The 21035-nt window shown below is 41.3% G+C and overlaps 1 protein-coding gene across 1 annotated transcript in view; it reads left to right on the top strand.

Moving 5' to 3' along the window:
- CCDC175 (coiled-coil domain containing 175) overlaps positions 1 to 21035 on the top strand; it is an 83258-nt gene that overhangs the window by 6053 nt on the left and 56170 nt on the right. The window contains exons 4-7 of the mRNA XM_032623530.1: positions 1698 to 1833; positions 4478 to 4706; positions 10928 to 11050; positions 20737 to 20846. Of these exons, the coding sequence (XP_032479421.1) occupies positions 1698 to 1833; positions 4478 to 4706; positions 10928 to 11050; positions 20737 to 20846 (598 nt within the window). The remainder of the gene's footprint in view (positions 1 to 1697; positions 1834 to 4477; positions 4707 to 10927; positions 11051 to 20736; positions 20847 to 21035) is intronic.

Here is a 21035-nt window from a genome sequence, read left to right as displayed (position 1 = left end):
CTGAAGTACAGCAGTTCCCTGTGGACCAGTCCCCCCAGTGCCCCCAGAAGCCATATTTCTAGTAAGTTCTGCCAGCGGAACATTTCACGAACTTCTTTGCCATCCAATGAGCCACAGACCTCTTCAATGAGGTCTAGATCTCAGGTCTGGAGGTGCTGCTTCCTACAGCCCCTGTAGGGCTGCTCCTTGTACCTAGTATTCCTAAAGTCTTCAGAGTTCTCTTTACTTTCTTAGTATTCGTCCCCTCATTACTCTACTTCTCTGCTACAGTTAATAATTCTTTATATTAAAATTTCCCTATTCAATATAAGATTTCTATCTCCCGACTAGACCCTGAGTGACATAGTTAGTTATAAAAGAATTTGCACAGTGTCAGTCTAGTTTGGCAGGGAAAATACAACAGACTCCTACATGCAGATAAAAAATAAGACTTAATCTGTGCTCAAGGCAGAATTAAGAATGTTTTTGTTTTATTTTCTTTGGTTGCCTTTTTTTTTTTTTTTTTTACTGTCCAGATTGGGTTACTTTTATAAGCAGGAAAAATATTTTAGAAGGAAAAAGAAATACCATGCTAGCTTGTAAGGTCCTTGATACACACTGAGTACTTAGCCAAGTAAATTTAATTGACCTTGTGTTTTAAAGCTTTTCAGCTTGAAGTATGGTCCTTGGGTCAGTAGCGTCAGCATCACCTGGGAGCTTGTTACAAAATGCAGAATCTCTAGGTCCACCTCTGACCTACTACATCAAAATCTGTATTTCAACAATATCCCCAGGTGATACATATGCATATTCAAGACAAAGTTTGAAAAGCCCTGCTACAATGAGCAATTTAACTTGCAGCCTACAAAAAAAGAATCCAACTCTCTCAGGGGAGCTACCAGCCAGTTTCTAGGGAATTTGTTGCATAGAAATGGACGGCCCAGTATCCATTTCTAAACAGCAGTGTTCAAAAATTCATGCATTTTAACCATGTATCTATCAAGCGCTGAGGTAATCCTTTGAAGTCTTATGTGATTACACTGATTTGTTATTTATTAATGAGTAATTAGTTCTTTAACACACTGGGTTCCCTTGAAAGCACAGCCAGAAGCAATGGCTTTTGCACTATTATTTTATTAGGACATACAATCCAAAGAGGAGGAGGGTGGGATAAGGAACCAAAGCAGGGAGAATGGAGAGCTAATATGGCGTGCAATATGATGTTGACTGCTGCTGACGGCAGGTAGTTGAGTGTGAGAATACACCCTCAAGACAGTGTTACCTCTTCTCAGGAACACCTAAGCAGTGGCTCCTGTCTACCATTGGTCCGATGCTTGCCACACCTCCCAAACTTTCAGTTACACATGCATGGGGGGTGTGAGTGTCTAAAGAAGTCCCATGGTAGAGGTAACAAGGAAGTCCTAGACAGGTGAGAAGTGGATAGGACAGGCGGGAATCAGGTGCTATCAGACTGCACCGCCTGAAATTGTGCAGAGCTCATAGAAAGCTGGTCACCGACCATAGCAGCGGCTGAAATAAGGGAAATAATTGATAGGTAAGATTGAGAGGGTCCAAAGGGGGTGATTAAGAGGTGTCTGATCCAGGAACATAATTAGAAGAATATTTCAAAGAAAGACAATTTATTATTTGAAAAGTCAGTATCTACAATTGTGCAGTTCTCAAATAACTGAATAACGTTTCTTCCACTTACTTTTAAGAATGTGTCAGGGATGCCCGAAGATTAAATCTTGTTGAGATAAATCAATTACACATGAAAATTACGAGGATAAATGATGAAATAGAGTTTCTGAAGAAGAAAATACTTGATCTGAAAAAAATTAATAAAGATCTGGGGTAGGTTTTTTCAGGGGTTTTTTTGTTGGTTTTGTTTTTTTTTTTTTTTAGTATTTGAGGGAGTCAGGGGCTGGGGCTAAAGTGGGAAATCTTTCCTAAGGGATTGTCCTCTGGTCCGAACTGGTGCAGGGCAAGTTAAGAGGTGGAGATCACTTATAGAAGATGACTGGGCTGATGAGGGGTGTGTGATGGCTGCAGAGAGCTGGGAAGAGAGCAGAAACTCTTCTACCACCGCAGCCAGGAGACCTGTAAAATTTCAGAGGGAATTCAGCTTCCCAGCAGCAACTACTGTGTGTCAATCACACAGTGCCTCGCTCCCCACCTCCAAAGGTAGAAACACACAGTGGTTTTCATTTCATCTTTAGTAAAATTAAGTTTACAAACCTCAACCACCAAAGCAAGAAAATTTTCTGGGTATTGTGTTGCAAATATAATATCAAACCTGATATATTGTAGCTAGCTTAGTTCCTTAAAGACATTCAGTTATAATCTACTGGAGGGTTGAAAATGGGATTGGCTCTAGATTTTTATCTTCACTTAAATGAGAGCTGACACCTGTTAGTTTCTTTTCTTTATTCCTCAGCTGTGTTGTTAGCACTTCCCCCTCTGTGGAAGAAGTGCTTTTCTCCATCTATAAAATGGAGATTACAAACCTTGACTTAGCCCACTGAAGAAGAGATATTCTGAAAGAAAAAAAAACAATAAAACCCTGAAGAATAACTCAGTGCTACAAGTAAATTCTCAAAAGTAATTCTCAAACTTTCAGTTTGTTGGAGTAAGAAATACTCAAAGAGCCCTCATTATAGTGAAAAAATCTTCTTGGGAAGCTAAAAGAATCAGAAGGTTGCTTGGTGCACAAGATATCAAAGCATCAGGAATTAGGTGGGGACCTCAAGGCCCAGGGACAGGTTCCCAAAGTAGGCCCTCAGAACACCTATTCTGGGAGATGCTCCATGAAAAAGAAAGTTCATGACCATGTAAGTTTGAGAAAGACTGCATACTCTAACTCCTCTTAGGGATTCACAGTGCAGATTTGTGCATGGGGCATGCTAGCCACAATCAAAACTAGACTATCAATTTCTAAACTAATAACAAGGGAAGATAATATCCAGGCTGGAATACTCATATCAACTGACCAGCACCATCACACCCCTATAGACCAGTGATTCTTAAACTTGAGTGTACATCAGAATCACCTGGAACGCTTGTTAAATTACTGGGACCTCCACCCCAGATTTCTGATTTAGTAGATCTGGGCAACGGGGGTAAGAATTTGAATTTCTAACAAGTTCCTAGTTGCTGCTGATGCTGCTGGTCCTGACCACACTTTGAGAATCACTGCTCTAGAGAAATCTTTATGGAAAGTCAAATTACAAATGAACATAACGTGGGTTGCCTGATGAGCTAGCGTCATCAAGCTACAATCACTTGTTGCATCCATTTTTCAAAGAAAGATGTATATCAAGGTGCCCACACTCTCTGACAAGTGATCCTCTCCTGGACACTCCTCAAAAACTGGACACAGTCCTCAGAAACTGGGGATGGGGATTTCCTTGGGTCCTACATTCTGTTTCTGAGTGCTTTCCCAACCCAGCACAATACACCTAGTCAGGTGTATTGATTTGACTTGTTTTGTTTTGCTTTGCTTCCTTAAGGCCACTCAATCCTTAGTTTGCTTCATTCTTAGAAGGCTTCCTCTATTAAACCTACAAAGCACCCATTATCTGGCCCCATCTAGCCTGAGCTTCTCTTAATTGCCTTTTCTGTGGTAGAGTTGACTTCTGGAAAATAAACTTACCAACAACCTGTTTCCACCTTCCTGAGCCTTTCACACAGTCCGCCTGAGCTGGAGTGTTTAGCCTTGGAGATTAGAAAAAGAAAAAAGTCATTACATTGCAGGAGCTTTGAAAAAAGGAAAATAGAGAAATGTCACCAATTGTCCTTCCTCCAAATCTTTTATTGTTAGCCCTGGGGTAGATGTTTCTCACTGTCTTAAGGTGGGTGTGGCCAGCAATGGATATGTGAGGTTAATGTCTCCTCTTGAACTCAGATTTGGCTACAGCTGTGAGAAGATAAGTGGGTTCAAATTAGATTTCAAACGCCCTCTGAGCAGTGAAGACAGACTCAGATCCCTCCTCCCCAACTCCTTTCCATCAGAGGAGGATTAGCTTTCTTCTCCTGGGCCTTCTCTGCAGGGCAATGGCATCAGAAGGTAGCTGGAAGAGTGGTGGGATGTTTATCTTTCCTTGGCTTAAACTACATATCTCAGGATGATAAGGTAGCTATGGCAATGCTACATATCAAACCATTTGTCCAGCCAGATTCCATTCACCTGTTCAAAACTGGTTTTGAATCATTGTATGTTTTAACCCAAAATATCCCATAGTTACTACCTGGTGTGTGAGAGTGGGTGGGGTGAGGCAGGACCACAAGACACTTTTGCAGTGATAAAGAGTTGCAAGGTTGACACTTGTGTTTCCTTCTGTCCTTCATCGCAACCAACTTTAGACAATCACAAATTCAACTCTAAAATAAGTATTCGTTAAATTTCCCTCTTTATGGTGGTTCATCTCATCAAGCTGACTTTAAATTTCTTCCTGGAAAGCCATCCTTTTCATGCCAAGAACGATTCTTTTTCTCCTAGTGAACAGCAAGAGAAACTAGCGAGGCATTATGAAAATGTTGTCCTGTCACTCAACCATGTGATGAAAGAAAAAGCCACTACTACTGTTTACATCAATGAGACTTATACCAAAATTAACTCAGAGAAGAAAGAACTAGAATTGCAAAAACAATATATTCAAGAAGTAGAGGAGCAAATGGAAAAAGAAAAAGCAGAATATTTGGGAAAAAAACAAAAGTTGAGTCAAGAGGTAAGTGGCATGATTTATTTTTTTAAAAAATACAGAATTGAGGGCAGGAAATGAAAAATAACTTATTTGTCCTTGATGCTAGCAAGCATGCCCGTGGTATCTTCTGCAGGAATAGAGCAGAGGCTCAAGGACACTGGAGCCTGTGGGGAAGATGTCTGATTGTGTAGCGGCATCTGAGTTCATGGGAAAGAATATGAATGACAGGAGTGGTAACACTGGGGTGGCCCCTTGCTTCTATGCAGCACTGTAGGTACTAGGAATTTGCTTCTGTGTCACTTGGTTGTCTCTGCAGACAGGATGAGTGAGTTCAGATCTGCCGGAACTGATGCCGAAACCCGAACTCTGTGCACCGTCACCACATTGAGTCTCAGAGAGAGTTTTGGGTGAAGTAGAAAAGGATAGCTTTGCCGAGAAAGGGGGGCCACAGCGGGTTAATGCCCTCAAAACTGTGTGTCCCCAGCCTGGGTGGGTGGGTGGGTGGGTTGTGAGGGGAAGGGTTGCTGATAAGGATCAGGGCGCGTGTGGGGCCTGCATCCCTTCAACCCAGAGATCATCTGAAGTCTGGTGGTCTGGTGATGGCTTCTGCAGTTGTCAAGGTTATCGAACTGTGACCTTCTCTCTGGAATGAAGAGCGCTTCAACAGGTAGTTAGCTTCTTCCATTTGGTGTGGGTTTTAATGCTGTAGAAGAGCTCAGAGATATTGTTATGTGTGTCCCTTGAGGAGGAGCCAGGACCCTGCCCCAAGGCTACACTATCGTTTCCTCACTGCTCCTCCCTTGTCTCTGGATCCCCTCCCTTCCCTGATTAGCAACTGTTTAAACCTGCTCTTTGGAACTCAGGGAAGGTCATGGAGGCTGACTAAAGCGTATTTCCTACAAACAAGAAACAGGGGACAGGGAAAGACTTTTGTGCCCAGGAGCCCCAGAGTGTACTGCTTGGTTTCAGAACTTGTGCCTCTTACTGAATGAATCCAAGAGGAGAGGCCTGCAGAGGGTCTAGGCAGAGCCAAGGGCCCTGTCGACTGAAAAAAAAAAAAAAAAAAAGTGCAACCTAGAAGTTGTGAATTATGTTGTATTTGAGGACCTTACTGAGGACTGTAGCCTGGGAAGGCAGCCTCTCAGATAGTTCTGAGGAAGTGTTCCAAAGAGGTAATGGAGGAGCCAGGATATGTAGAAGTTTTTGCCGGGGGAAAAAACAGTCCAACATCAAAAGATTATTGCTAATCACAAAAAGACAGGCATCTCAAGGTAATGATTTTAGTGCTTTTCTGTGTATGGGAAGATGCAAGAGTCTGGGCTCATTGAAATCATTCCTTTGATAGCATTTTAACTACCTAGGGTCAGTATCCTGTTTTTCTCCATCCTGAAGCCCCTCAGGGCACACCATCAGGCTGAGGCTGCACAGTGGCTGATGGCTTGATGGTGAGTAACATTCGTTGTTTACTGAAATGGCAGGCCACATTTTTTTGTCCACAGCCCCAACAGAGAAGGGTATTTTGAGACCAGCAATTTTGTGAGGGTCAGTGGAGATAGCTACTACATCCTGAATTCTAAATAATTCACCCTCAGAATGGCTTCTGATTGATTCCTCTTTGTTCTGCTTCCGGTTGCCCCAGGGGAAGCAGGGCTATCTCCGTGCTAGGTGTTCCTAGCAGCAGCTTTCTTTTCCTCCATGCAGTGAGGGCCTAGCCCAGGATGGAAATTGCTGTTGAGCTCCTGGTGCTGCCCTCTGCATCATGGGAACTGGCATAACTATAATGCAGGAAATTGGACCTGGGCTTGCAACCCTGCTATATTAAATATGCATAAAGATATATATATGTAGAAAGAAAGAAAGAAAAGAACATTTATTAAATTGCGCTTCTTGAGTCTTAATTAAAATTTAGTAGAATACAATCTGGCAGTGATCAACATTTTGATGCAAGAGAGAGAAATATCACTCCCTGGGAAGTGCAGGCCCCTGGGACAGACTGCCAAGTGAGGGTGCTTGGCTTCACAAAGAAAAGAATTCAAGAGTGAGACAAAGTAAAGGGAAAGCAAGTTTATTTAGCGAGATACACATTCCTTAGGCAGAATGCCGACCTGTCTCAGAAAGCTAGAGTGGCCTCAGGGTGTGCGGGTGGTTAGTTTTTATGGGCTGCGTAATTTTATACGATAACAAGTGGGAGGAATATTCTATTGCAATATTTTGGGGAAGGGGGTGAGGATTTCCAGGAATTGGGCCACTTCCCTCTTTCTGGTCTTTTATGGTCAGCCTGGGAACTGTCACGGTGCCTGTGGGTATGTCATTTAGCATATGCTAATGTATTACAATGAGTGTATAATGAGGCTTAAGGTCTACTGGAAGTCTTCCACCATCCTGGGCCTATTGATTCTAACAAGTTTTTTTTGTTTTTGTTTTTGTTTTTTGGCTGCATTGGGTCTTTGTTGCTACGCTCGGGGCTTTCTCTAGTTGTGGTGAGCAGGGGCTACTCTTCATTGCAGTGCGTGTGCTTCTCATTGCCGTGGTTTCTCTTGTTGTGGAGCACAGGCTCTAAGGGCTCGGGTTTCAGTAGTTGTGGCATGTGGGCTCAGTAGTTGTGGTGCACGGATTTAGTTGCTCCGCGGCACGTGGGATCTTCCCGGACCAGGGCTCGAACCGGTGTCCCCTGCGTTGGCAGGGGAAGCCCCTAACCAGTTTTTAGAGTATCCTGTTTTTCTCCAATGGCTTTGTCCCCTTCCTCATTCTTTTAATGGTTTTGCCCTGCCCTCTCCCTTCGTCTCAATTTGGTTCTTGGGATGATTGGTTTCATGATAAGACTATTCATAAGTTCCAGTCATGTCTGAGAGTCTCTATCCTTTAAAGTGCCCCTGTCTTCAGAAACAGTTTTACACTAATACCATGGATTATTTTTCTTAAGTATAGACAGTTCAGCCCTAGTCATCCTCAGAACAGTCACTTTGTGAAGTCGCTGGCAAAGAGTCCCTTGGGAAGTCTGCAGCCACTAAACAGAATTTGTAAAAGCTGAGTTCCCTGGACCTTTTCCAGGGATGAAGGCAGCTGTTAGCCTGCATTGCAGTAGTGGAGTCAACTGAAATTCCTGACTCTTATCGGTGGACTAGACCTTGCTTGGATTTTTTGTTATTGCAATGAAATAGAGACAGGACAACAAGGACCTAAAGGGGTTTTCCTGTTTTCATTCTCTACCCACAACAATGATGAGAGGACTTCATTTCACCCACTGTTTCCAGCCCTCTGCTGGACTTTCTCTATGAGCAGTCTGGAAGCCCCACACTGGAGGGGTTCACTGAAGTTATAGGGGCAGAAAGTGGGATGTGTCTGCATGGACACAGGGGAGGGACGATGTGCAGGGCAGTGTAGGTTAGGAGTGGGGAGAGCCTTGTCCCTTTTCTTTACTTCCCCAGGAGCTGAAACAATGGTCAGTAGTGGCATGGGATCTGAGCTTTCCCCACCAAAAGGAAGGCTCCACCAGGCAGGGATTTTGTCTGGCTTTTTTCATTGCTAAATTCTAGCATCAGGATCAGTGCCTCTCGCATGTTGTAGGCACTCTATAATATTACTGTATTGAATGATTGAGTTTCTAACTTCATTTTAAGCTAAAGGGAAGTTTCTACCCTCCCCAACCCCTTCCTATTCTTTAATATAAATGTTAAAAGGAAGGAAGCCCAGAGGGGCTTCAAATTGAGAATTTGAGAACATGATAGGTTCTCCTTCCTTCTGTGAATAGTGTTTCTCAGGGATCCACAAACTTTTTCTGAAAGGGGCCAGAGAGTAATAGGGCTTTGTGGACCATATACAGTCCCTGTCACAACTACTCAACTCTGCTGTTTTAGCACAGAGAAGCCAAGAGCACTACCTAAATAAATGAACGTGGCTTCACAAAAACAGGTGCAGGCTGGATTTGGCCTACAGGTAGTAGTTTGCCTACCCCTGGTCTATCTCCCTGGAAAAGGGTTAGGATACTTTCAGATGCAAATAGCAGAAGCCCTGACTCAAACTGACTTAAATAGTAAGGACATTTATTATCTTACACAGTAGGAATTCCCAAGGTAGGGCAGACTGCAGGACTAGCTAATTCAGTAGCTCATCCGTCCTCCATCTTTCATCTTAAGGCTGGTTTCCCTCTTCATCACAAGATGGCTGCCAGTGACAACTGGACTATGTTTCCTTTCTCAAGTAGAAAGAAGAAAACCTTTCCCAACCAAGGACATAAGTTTCTTGCTATGTCTGATCCGGCCAGGTTAAGACAGTGCCTACCGCAGAACAATAGTGGATCCTAAGGGAAAATGTGTACTAGTGGGCTAGACCAACTGGGAGTGGATATTAAGGACTCAACCACCAATGCTCACTAAATGCACATCATATGCCATAGTAACAGCCGGTTAATTCCCTTTGTTTCCAATGAGAAAGGAAAAGCTGTTTACAGCTGTCAGAGTCTTCAAACCGTAAGTTCCCTTCTAACACAAAAGAGTTTTTGCTAATATTATTTCTATAATTGCAAGACCCAAGACCTTGGGAGAAGGCTTAGGCCAAAGTATGAGCACAGAATTTCAATTTTCAACAAAATTTATTATCACCAAGTTTCATTTTAATGCACCTGTGCCCTAGTGCAGAGATAACTGATAATGATCACATTCATTCAGAGTAACCACTTTGGGTGAATTGGCTGGTGGCTTTGATGGAAAGCCACACAAACATGTTTTCACAACTCTTTAATACAGTGTTAAATATACTTTCTCTGGCCTTACTATTCAGTTACCTTTTTCTTCATAATTCATTTTGCCAGACAAATCCATGATGTGTCTGATTTTGATAAGGTGACTCATTTCAATAGGATCTGACAGGTAATCACAATATGTTTAATCATAGGAAAACTGTTATTTATCCTGTCAGTGAAAATAATCAATAATCAATCTGTAACAAGAATAGAAAAGTTTTTTATTTGAGCCAAACTAAGGACTAGCTCAGAAGCCATCTTCCCAGATTACTCTGAGAAGCTGCTCCAGAGAAGCATGGTTTTCAGTATAGTTTTTTTTTTTTTTTTTGCGGTACACGGGCCTCTCACTGTTGTGGCCTCTCCCGTTGCGGAGCACAGGCTCTGGACACGCAGGCTCAGCGGCCATGGCTCATGGGCCTAGCCGCTCCACGTTCCTATATCTCAATATGTGAAAATTTCTTTTATCAATCCCCAACAGGTCAGTGACCCCCTCAATGGGTCCTTTGCCCAGTGTTGCAAATGCCAATCAAACGAAACTGGGTTCAAAATCAGAAACTCGAGTCATTGATCAAGGAGTGGAGAAGGGAGAGCTTGTGCTCTAAAAGCACCATCTCCCTGAAGGGAGGGGAATAAGGGAATTTTAAGGATTAGGAGGCGGTGGTCATCAGGGCTCTAGGAAGGGGGCAGAGATTTACAGAGGCAGCCAGAGCAGCTAGGGCATGCACAGTCTTCCATGATTCCTTGCACAGGGCATGAATTGTGCCTAGCAGAGTATAAATGCCCCCTTTGGGCAGAGATCTTAACATGGTAATGAAGCAAAGGTAACTTTCTGACACCTCTAGGCCTCATCTGCACAGGCAGAACACTCCTGTGGTCAAGTCACAGTCAGTTCAGGGCATTTGACCACTGAATATCTCTTAAGACACAGCTGCAAAACATTTCTACCAAACACTGGGCGCTTTTGAAACAAGCCCAGGTAAATGGAGATAAGGATCCTTTAGCTCTCAGGGGCTGGTATGGGTGACAAAATGGTAAGTTGTTTAGGATTGTGAGCTGCCCTATCTTCAGTGATTTTGTTTTTGGTCTGTTTTACTTCTCATGAAATAACGTGAATTTAGATTTCCAAACAATTCTTAATTCCTTCCTTTGACTCTTCTGATGTGCTTAGCGCACAGTAAATCTGGTAACAATTGCTATGATGTTTTACTAGTAAATTTTACAATGGCAGTTGCTTTTATAATTTGCTGTTAATGATCATTGTTTCATTGTTCCTCTAAATTTACTAGTTCAACATTTTATAATTACAGTTTGATCCTTGTGATTTATTATTTTTCCTCTGATGCTTCAAACTAAGCAAACCTGTTTTTTTTTAATTTGATAATATACTTAGATTGAATATGGTATACTTAAATATGAATTAGGTTGACAAAATTTAAAAAAAGATTTCCTAAACTGTGTTGTCCTCTTAAGCTTCTTGATTTGTTTATTATGTTTGTCACTACAGATTGATGAATATAAAAAACTCTGTGAACTAAAGAGAAAGGAGACTTACAAAAAGAAGAAAGAATTGGATAGATTAAGGCTTAAAATGACAAAAATGAGAGAAACCCTTACTACCAGCACAGTGGTAAGAAAGAATAAACTGTTTCTTCAAGCCCGACCCCAAGCACCTCAATATACACTGCCTTGAATACAACTAATAGCAGGTGGTTTAAAAAAGGAGCTGATATTAATTAATCTTCATGCCATTCGGGGGAGAATGTTTTTGGCATGTTAATCTTTTCTGACATTTAAAGTGTCACAGGGCAATTGTGTTTTCTTCTTTAGGAATATGATGGAATAAAGGAAGTTTGGAATGCTTACGTACACATTGCATTTAATGGGCCAAAATACTGTAAAAATGTTTTTTAAAAAATACATACAGAACTGACCAAATGGATATAGAATCCTATGTAATGTTTGTGTGAGATTGCTTTATTTTACATAACAAAGTGAATAAACATGGGCAGATTCCTTAATTCTGAATGTGTGATAATAAAACAGAATTTAGGCTCTCCATTTATATTGAGTACATTAATATGGAAAGGAGACTATTTGTCTCTTCGAGTTAGAAAATACTTCAGAGCTCTGTACTTCTATTTTTCTTTTGTTGTTGTTGTTGCTAATTTTTTAAAAATTTTATATATTTTTTCTTTTTCTCCCTCCCTCCCACCCTCCCTATCGCACCCCTCCAGGCGGTCACAAAGCACCGAGCTGATCTCCCTGTGCTATGCGGCTGCTTCCCACTAGCTATCTACCTTACGTTTGGTAGTGTATATATGTCCATGCCTCTCTCTCGCTTTGTCACAGTTTACCCTTCCCCCTCCCCATATCCTGAAGTCCATTCTCTAGTAAGTCTGTGTCTTTATTCCTGTTTCACCCCTAGGTTTTTCATGACATTTTTTTTTCTTAAATTCCATATATATACGTGTTAGCATACGGTATTTGTCTCTCTCTTTCTGACTTACTTCACTCTGTATGACAGACTCTAGGTCTATCCACCTCATTACAAATAGCTCAATTTCGTTTCTTTTTATGGCTGAGTAATATTCCATTGTATATATGTGCCACATCTTCTTTATCCATTCCTCCGATGATGGACACTTAGGTTGTTTCCATCTCCGGGCTATTGTAAATAGAGCTGCAATGAACATTTTGGTACATGACTCTTTCTGAATTATGGTTTTCTCAGGGTATATGCCAAGTAGTGGGATTGCTGGGACACATGGTAGTTCTATTTGTAGTTTTTTAAGGAACCTCCATACTGTTCTCCACAGTGGCTGTATCAATTTACATTCCCACCAACAGTGTAAGAGGATTCCCTTTTCTCCACATCCTCTCCAGCATTTATTGTTTCTAGATTTTTTGATGATGGCCATTCTGACTGGTGTGAGATGATACCATAATGTAGTTTTGATTTGCATTTCTCTAATGATTAATGAAGTTGAGCATCCTTTCATGTGTTTGTTGGCAGTCTGTATATCTTCTTTGGAGAAATGTCTATTTAGGTCTTCTGCCCATTTTTGGATTGGGTTGTTTGTTTTTTTGTTATTAAGCTGCATGAGCTGCTTATAAATTTTGGAGATTAATCCTTTGTCAGTTGCTTCATTTGCAAATATTTTCTCCCATTCTGAGGGTTGTCTTTTGGTCTTATTTATGGTTTCCTTTGCTGCGCAAAAGCTTTTAAGTTTCATTAGGTCCCATTTGTTTATGTTTGTTTTTATTTCCATTTCTCGAGGAGGTGGGTCAAAAAGGACCTTGCTGTGATTTATGTCATAGAGTGTTCTGCCTATGTTTTCCTCTAAGAATTTGATAGTTTCTGGCCTTACATTTAGGTCTTTAATCCATTTTGAGCTTATTTTTGTGTATGGTGTTAGGGAGTGATCTAATCTCATACTTTTACATGTAGCTGTCCAGTTTTCCCAGCACCACTTATTGAAGAGGCTGTCCTTTCTCCACTGTACATTCCTGCCTCCTTTATCAAAGATAAGGTGACCATATGTGTGTGGGTTTATCTCTGGGCTTTCTATCCTGTTCCATTGATCTATCTTTCTGTTTTTGTGACAGTACCATACTGTCTTCATTACTGTAGCTTTGTAGTATAGTCTGAAGTCAGGAAGCCTGATTCCTCCAGCTCCGTTTTTCTTTCTCAAGACTGCTTTGGCTATTCGGGGTCTTTTGTGTTTCCATAAAAATTGTGAAATTTTTTGTTCTAGTTCTGTGAAAAATGCCAGTGGTAGTTTGATAGGGATTGCACTGAATCTGTAGATTGCTTTAGGTAGTAGAGTCATTTTCACAATGCTGATTCTCCCAATCCAAGAACATGGTATATTTCTCCATCTATTTGTATCATCTTTAATTTCTTTCATCAGTGTCTTATAATTTGCTGCAAACAGGTCTTTTGTCTCCTTAGGTAGGTTTATTCCTAGATATTTTGTTCTTTTTGTTGTAACGGTAAATGGGAGTGTTTTCTTGATTTCACTTTCAGATTTTTCATCCGTAGTGTATAGGAATGCCAGAGATTTCTGTGCATTAATTTTGTATCCTGCTACTTTACCAAATTCATTGATTAGCTCTAGTAGTTTTCTGGTAGCATCTTTAGGATTCTCTATGTATAGTATCATGTCATCCGCAAATAGTGACAGCTTTACTTCTTCTTTTCCAATTTGGATTCCTTTTATTTCCTTTTCTTCTCTGATTGCTGTGGCTAAAACTTCCAAAACTATGTTGAATAAGAGTGGTGAGAGTGGGCAACCTTGTCTTGTTCCTGATCTTAGTGGAAGTGGTTTCAGTTTTTCACCACTGAGGATGATGTTGGCTGTGGGTTTGTCATATATGGCCTTTATTATGTTGAGGAAAGTTCCCTCTATGCCTACTTTCTGCAGGGTTTTTATCATAAATGGGTGTTGAATTTTGTCAGAAGCTTTCTCTGCGTCTATTGAGATGATCATATGGTTTTTCTCCTTCAGTTTGTTAATATGGTGTATCACGTTGATTGATTTACATATATTGAAGAATCCTTCCATTCCTGGAATAAACCCCACTTGATCCTGGTGTATGATCCATTTAATGTGCTGTTGGATTCTGTTTGCTAGTATTTTGTTGAGGATTTTTGCATCTATGTTCATCAGTGATATTGGCCTGTAGTTTTCTTTCTTTGTGACATCCTTGTCTGGTTTTGGTATCAGGGTGATGGTGGCCTCGCAGAATGAGTTGGGGAGTGTTCCTCCCTCTGCTATATTTTGGAAGAGTTTGAGAAGGATAGGTGATAGCTCTTCTCTAAATGTTTGATAGAATTCACCTGTGAAGCCATCTGGTCCTGGGCTTTTGCTTGTTGGAAGATTTTTAATCACAGTTTCCGTTTCAGTGCTTGTGATTGTTCTGTTCATATTTTCTATTTCTTCCTGATTCAGTCTTGGCAGTTTGTGCCTTTCTAAGAATTTGTCCATTTCTTCCAGGTTGTCCATTTTATTGGCATAAAGTTGCTTGTAGCAATCTCTCATGATCTTTTGTATTTCTGCAGTGTCAGTTGTTACTTCTCCTTTTTCATTTCTAATTCTATTGATTTCAGTCTTCTCCCTTTTTTTCTTGATGAGTCTGGCTAATGATTTATCAATTTTGTTTATCCTTTCAAAGAACCAGCTTTTAGTTTTATTGATCTTTGCTATCGTTTCCTTCATTTCTCTTTCATTTATTTCTGATCTGATTTTTATGATTTCTTTCCTTCTGCTAACTTTGGGGTTTTTTTTGTTCTTTCTCTAATTGCTTTAGGTGCAAGGTTAGCTTGTTTATTCGAGATGTTTCCTGTTTCTTAAGGTAGGATTGTATTGCTATAAACTTCCCTCTTAGAACTGCTTTTGCTGCATCCCATAGATTTTGAGTTGGCGTTTCTCCATTGTCGTTTGTCTCTAGGTATTTTTTGATTTCCTCTTTGATTTCTTCAGTGATCACTTCATTATTAAGTAGTGTATTGTTTAGCCTCCATGTGTTTGTATGTTTTACAGATCTTTTCCTGTAATTGACATCTAGTCTCATAGCGTTGTGGTCGGAAAAGATACTTGATACAATTTCAATTTTCTTAAGTTTACCAAGGCTTGATTTGTGACCCAAGATATGGTTTATCCTGGAGAATGTTCTATGAGCACTTGAGAAAAATGTGTATTCTGTTGTTTTGGATGGAATGTCCTATAAATATCAATTAAGTCCATCTTGTTTAATGTATCATTTAAAGCTTGTGTTTCCTTATTTATTTTCATTTTGGATGATCTGTCCATTGGTGAAAGTGGGGTGTTAAAGTCCCCTACTATGAATGTGTTACTGTCGATTTTCCCTTTTATGGCTGTTAGTAATTGCCTTATGTATTGAGGTGCTCCTATGTTGGGTGCATAAATATTTACAATTGTTATATCTTCTTCTTGGATCGATCCGTTGATCATTATGTAGTGTCCTTCTTTGTCTCTTCTAATAGTCTTTATTTTAAAGTCTATTTTGTCTGATATGAGAATTGCTACTCTAGCTTTCTTTTGGTTTCCATTTACATGAAATACCTTTCTCCATCCCCTTACTTTCAGTCTGTATGTGTCTCTAGTTCTGAAGTGGGTCTCTTGTAGACAGCATATATAAGGGTCTTGTTTTTGTATCCATTCAGCCAATCTGTGTCTTTTGGTGGGAGCATTTAGTCCATTTACATTTAAGGTAATTATTGATATATATGTTCCCATTCCCATTTTCTTAATTGTTTTGGATTCATTATTGTAGGTCTTTTCCTTCTCTTGTGTTTCTTGCCTAGAGAAGTTCCTTTAGCAGTTGTTGTAGAGCTGGTTTGGTGGTGCTGAACTCTCTCAGCTTTTGTTTTTCTGTAAAGGTTTTAATTTCTCCATCAAATCTGAATGAGATCCTTGCTGGGTAGAGTAATCTTGGTTGCAGGTTTTTCTCCTTCATCACTTTCAATATGTCCTGCCAGTCCCTTCTGGCTTGCAGAGTTTCTGCTGAAAGATCAGCTGTTAACCTTATGGGGATTCCCTTGTGTGTTATTTGTTGTTTTTCCCTTGCTGCTTTTAATATGCTTTCTTTGTATTTAGTTTTTGACAGTTTGATTAATATGTTTCTTGGCGTATTTCTCCTTGGATTTATCCTGTATGGGACTCTCTGTGCTTCCTGGACTTGATTAACTATTTTCTTTCCCATATTAGGGAAGTTTTCAACTATAATCTCTTCAAATATTTTCTCAGTCCCTTTCTTTTTCTCTTCTTCTGGGACCCCTATAATTCGAATGTTGGTGCGTTTAATGTTGTTCCAGAGGTCTCTGAGACTGTCCTCAGTTCTTTTCATTCTTTTTTCTTTATTCTGCTCTGCATTAGTTATTTCCCTTATTTTATCTTCCAGGTCACTTATCTGTTCTTCTGCCTCAGTTATTCTGCTATTGATCCCATCTAGAGTATTTTTCATTTCATTTATTGTGTTGTTCATCATTGTTTGTTTCATCTTTATTTCTTCTAGATCCTTGTTAAATGTTTCTTGCATTTTGTCTATTCTATTTCCAAGATTTTGGATCATCTTTCCTATCATTATTCTGAATTCTTTTTCAGGTAGACTGCCTATTTCCTCTTCATTTGTTAGGTCTGGTGGGTTTTTATCTTGCTCCTTCATCTGCTGTGTGTTTTTCTGTCTTTTCATTTTGCTTCTCTTACTGTGTTTGGGGTCTCCTTTTTGCAGGCTGAAGTTTCGTAGGTCCTGTTGTTTTTAGTGTCTGTCCCCAGTGGCTAAGGTTGTTTCAGTGGGTTGTGTAGGCTTCCTGGTGGAGGGTACTAGTGCCTGTGTTCTGGTGGATGAGGCTGGATCTTGTCTTTCTGGTGGGCAGGTCCACATCTGGTGGTGTGTTTTGGGGTGTCTGTAGACTTATTATGATTTTGGGCAGCCTCCCTGCTAATGCGTGGGGTTGTGTTCCTGTCTTGCTAGTTGTTTGGCATAGGATGTCCAGCACTGTAGCTTGCTGGTCGTTGAGTGAAGCTGGGTTCTGGTGTTGAGATGGAGATCTCTGGGAGCTTTTTGCCGTTTGCTATTATGTGCAGCTGGGAGGCCTCTTGTGGACCAGCGTCCTGAAGTTGGCTCTCCCACCTCAGAGGCACAGCACTAACTCCTGGCTGCAGCACCAAGAGCTTTTCATCCACACGGCTCCTTAATTTGGGATGATTCGTTGTCTATTCATGTATTCCACAGATGCAGGGTACATCACGTTGATTGTGGAGCTTTAATCTGCTGCTTCTGAGGCTGCTGGGAGAGATTTCCCTTTCTCTTCTTTGTTCTCACAGCTCCCAGGGGCTCAGCTTTGGATTTGGCCCCACCTGTGCATGTAGGTCGCTGGAGGGCGTCTGTTCTTTGCTCAGACAGGACGGGATTAAAGGAGCCGCTGATTCGGAGGCTCTGGCTCACTCAGGCTGGGGGGAGGGGGGGGTTAGGGAGGGTCACGGAGTGCAGGGCGAGCCTGCGGCGGTAGAGGCCGGAGTGACGTTGCACCAGCCTGAGGCGCGCCGTGCGTTCTTCCGGGAGAGCTGTCCCTGGATCCCGGGACCCCGGCAGTGGCGGGCTGCACAGGCTCCCCGGAAGGGGGGTGTGGATAGTGACCTGTGTTCGCACACAGGCTTCTTGGTGGCGGCAGTAGCGGCCTTAGCGTCTCATGCCCGTCTCTGGGGTCCGCACTTTTAGCCGCGGCTCCCGCCCGTCTCTGGAGCTCCTTTAAGCAGTGCCCTTAAATCCCCTCTCCTCGCGCACCAGGAAATAGAGGGAAGAAAAAGTCTCTTGCCTCTTCGGCAGGTCCAGACTTTTCCCCGGACTCCCTCCTGGCCAGCTGTGGCACACTAACCCCCTGCAGGCTGTGTTCACGCCGCCAACCCCAGTCCTCTCCCTGCGCTCCGAATGAAGCCCGAACCTCAGCTCCCAGCCCCGCTCACAGCTCCCTCCCGCTGGTGCAGGACCCGTCCCTATTCTTTTGTCTCTGTTTATTTTTTTCTTTTGCCCTACCCAGGTACGTGGGGGGTTTCTTGCCTTTGGGGAGGTCTGAGGTCTTCTGCCAGCGTTCAGAAGGTGTTCTGTAGGAGTTGTTCCACGTGTAGATGTGTGTACTTCTATTTTTAAAAATTAACAACATCGATTGAAAGCCAGTATTGTGATAAATATTTTGTGAGGATTACCCTCATTTTAAAGATAAGAAAACTGAAGCTTATGCAGTGACTATAATTGAAGAGGTTAATGTTAATACTACTTCTATGTTAATTAAAACAGAAACACCTGTTAATCTATCACAGTTGAATTAATGAGTCTAGCGTATTCTATTTGTGTTGAGAATTACATGTAAAACTATATGGGGCAACAGTAATACTAAAACATCGCATTGCTTATCAGTCTTCAGTTAATTCCATTATATCAATACTATTTATAGTGTGATGTTGACCATTATAGTTACAATATATCTATTATGACATCCAATTACAAAACATTAGTAAAATCAAAAACTTCCCCCAGATATGTGCGTTTAAAAAGGTGATTATCTGTTTCTTCATATATCAATATAGTAAGGAAGCATGAGTCAGGCTAGGCTCAAAGGAGAACACAGGGATTGTATAAAACAGATCTTACCGGCACGCCTAAGCTCATATTCCCAGTTGGGGCCTCATAAATTATGCCAAGCACACCACCTGGTTTGGAAAAATGAAGTATATGTTCCTTAACCTGTTCTTCAAAGATCTCTAAAGACAAATAAGTCAAGGCTTGAGGTGGCAGGGGTAAACTCAGCTCCAGTGACATTCTCTACCTCCCCCCAATCCAGCGCCCCACCCCACCCTACCAGTGGAGAATTGTGTTTAAAGCACAAACTTCAGTATCACAGAGACCTGGGTTCAAGTCTTGGCTTTACCAACCCGAAGTTTCCTCACCTATAATATGGTGGTAATAATATTGCCTATTTCAAAGGGCTTTTGTGGAGATAGAATGAGGTCATGCCTATAAGGCTTTTAGCTGAGTGTTTTGTATTTGGTAAAGTTTGTTGTTGTTATTGCCTGAGATTAGAAAACAACATTTTGGCTATGGACTTGAGACTACAGGGAATTTCAGGTTCATCTTCATGTGGTGCTTTTAGTTTAGAAAACTCTGCAGTCAGGTCAAACTGGTGTGATGGTGGCAGAAAAGAATAATGATGTGTGATTCTCAGGGTGCCCTACATGTCCAGGGCAGGGAGGATCGAGGGCTAGAGGTTATGGATGTCAGGCAGGACGGGCCTTCAGTGTATAGTCACTAATCCTGATTATTGGTCAGAGTTCTTTGGACATTCTGCTAATTTTTTATGGCATATCTAGGATTTCAGACTCCTGTTAACTCTGGAACTACTTATAGCCCACAAGTTCAGTCATATGAGTGCTTTAGAGGAAAAAAAATAGTTTGGGGAGCTTTCACCCACCTGTCTCACCTGACATGACTGAAAGCACCTCTGTACCCCCAACAGGTGTTTTTCTGACCCCACACTGATGTGCAGGGTTAGGTGGCTCTAAATAATCTGTCCATGGTAGCTCTATGCCAGAGAGCAAAGGAATTTGTTTGATCAGCTTTTCTCTCAGCTCCACTTTCCCTCACAAGCTGAAATGCAGACCCAAGCTCTGATAAGTTTGCTTTCCCTTTTCTTTATTCCAAAACTGTGTTGTAAAAATATGTTCACTATGAATTTTCTCCATCCGTATTTCCTTTTTAATCATGCTAACATTTTTTCATAGTACCCAATTTTTCCATTTCTAAATTACTGATTAAATATTAAGAAAAAAATCTTTGCAACATGGACATAGCTATCAACTAAGGCAGAAGACCCAATTTGTTTTGACTTTTCTTTTTATAATACTCATTCTAGTATCCTGGAATAACATTTTGAAAAGAATTATGAAAATGTATATTTAATTTTTTTTTTTTTTTTTTTTTTGCGGTACGCGGGCCTCTCACTGTTGTGGCCTCTCCCGTTGCGGAGCAACAGGCTCCGGACGCGCAGGCTCAGTGGCCATGGCTCACGGACCCAGCCGCTCCGCGGCATGTGGGATCCTCCCACACCGGGGCACGAACCCGTGTCCCCTGCATCGGCAGGCGGACTCTCAACCACTGCGCCACCAGGGAAGCCCTATATTTAATTTTTTTAAATGGTAGTTAAGATGAATTCATGTCTTGAAAACTGTTTTTATAGTTTTCACATTGCTATAATTGGTTTCTCTCCCTCCCAAATTTTCTTTTCTGATGAATTCAGGATTATTTCTGTCTCAGTTTGTTTTATAAAGAAACAAGCAGTTTAATGATTGCTTTATATATATATATTTTTAAATTAATTAATTAATTTACTTTTGGCTGCGTTGGGTCCTCGTTTCTGTGCGAGGGCTTTCTCCAGTTGCGGTGAGCGGGGGCCACTCTTCATCGTGGTGCGCGGGCCTCTGACTATCGCGGCCTCTTGTTGCGGAACACAGGCTCCAGACGCGCAGGCTCAGTAGTTGTGGCTCACGGGTCCATCCGCTCCGCGGCACGTGGGATCTTCCCAGACCAGGGCTCGAACCCATGTCCCTTGCATCGGCAGGCAGATTCTCAACCACTGCGCCACCAGTGAAGCCCCTGATTGCTTTTTATTTTAACTAAAGGACACCCCCAGCGTAAAAGTTGAATGGATGATACATGAATATTTAGTGAATTGGACTTCTGTCATGAATCATTTGATGATGATTGAATGCCCCAATTTTACTGAATTTTCAACAGGTTCTTAGTGATCACAATTTAGAGATATCACAACTACAAGAATCAATAAGACATTGGGAACAACAGGTTGAAGACATGAAGAAATCCTGTAAGATCCTGGAGGATAAAATGTAAGTATAATACTTTATCTTTACAGAAGCACTTCTAGATGTTATGTTCCTTTCATTAAAAAAAAAATTATTTAATAGTAGATGAAAATTATTCTCTTATTTTACTAAAAGTTGTGCGATTGTCAGCTTTATAGAATCACCTCTTCATTTTGAAATTAAACAGTCTTTCAGATGATCAAGAGAAAAAAA

The sequence above is a fragment of the Phocoena sinus genome, chromosome 2, assembly GCF_008692025.1.
Source record: "Phocoena sinus isolate mPhoSin1 chromosome 2, mPhoSin1.pri, whole genome shotgun sequence".
Classification (NCBI taxonomy): Eukaryota; Metazoa; Chordata; class Mammalia; order Artiodactyla; family Phocoenidae; genus Phocoena; species Phocoena sinus.
The sequence above is the reverse complement of the archived record's forward strand: the minus strand, read 5'-3'. Positions and strand labels throughout refer to the sequence as shown.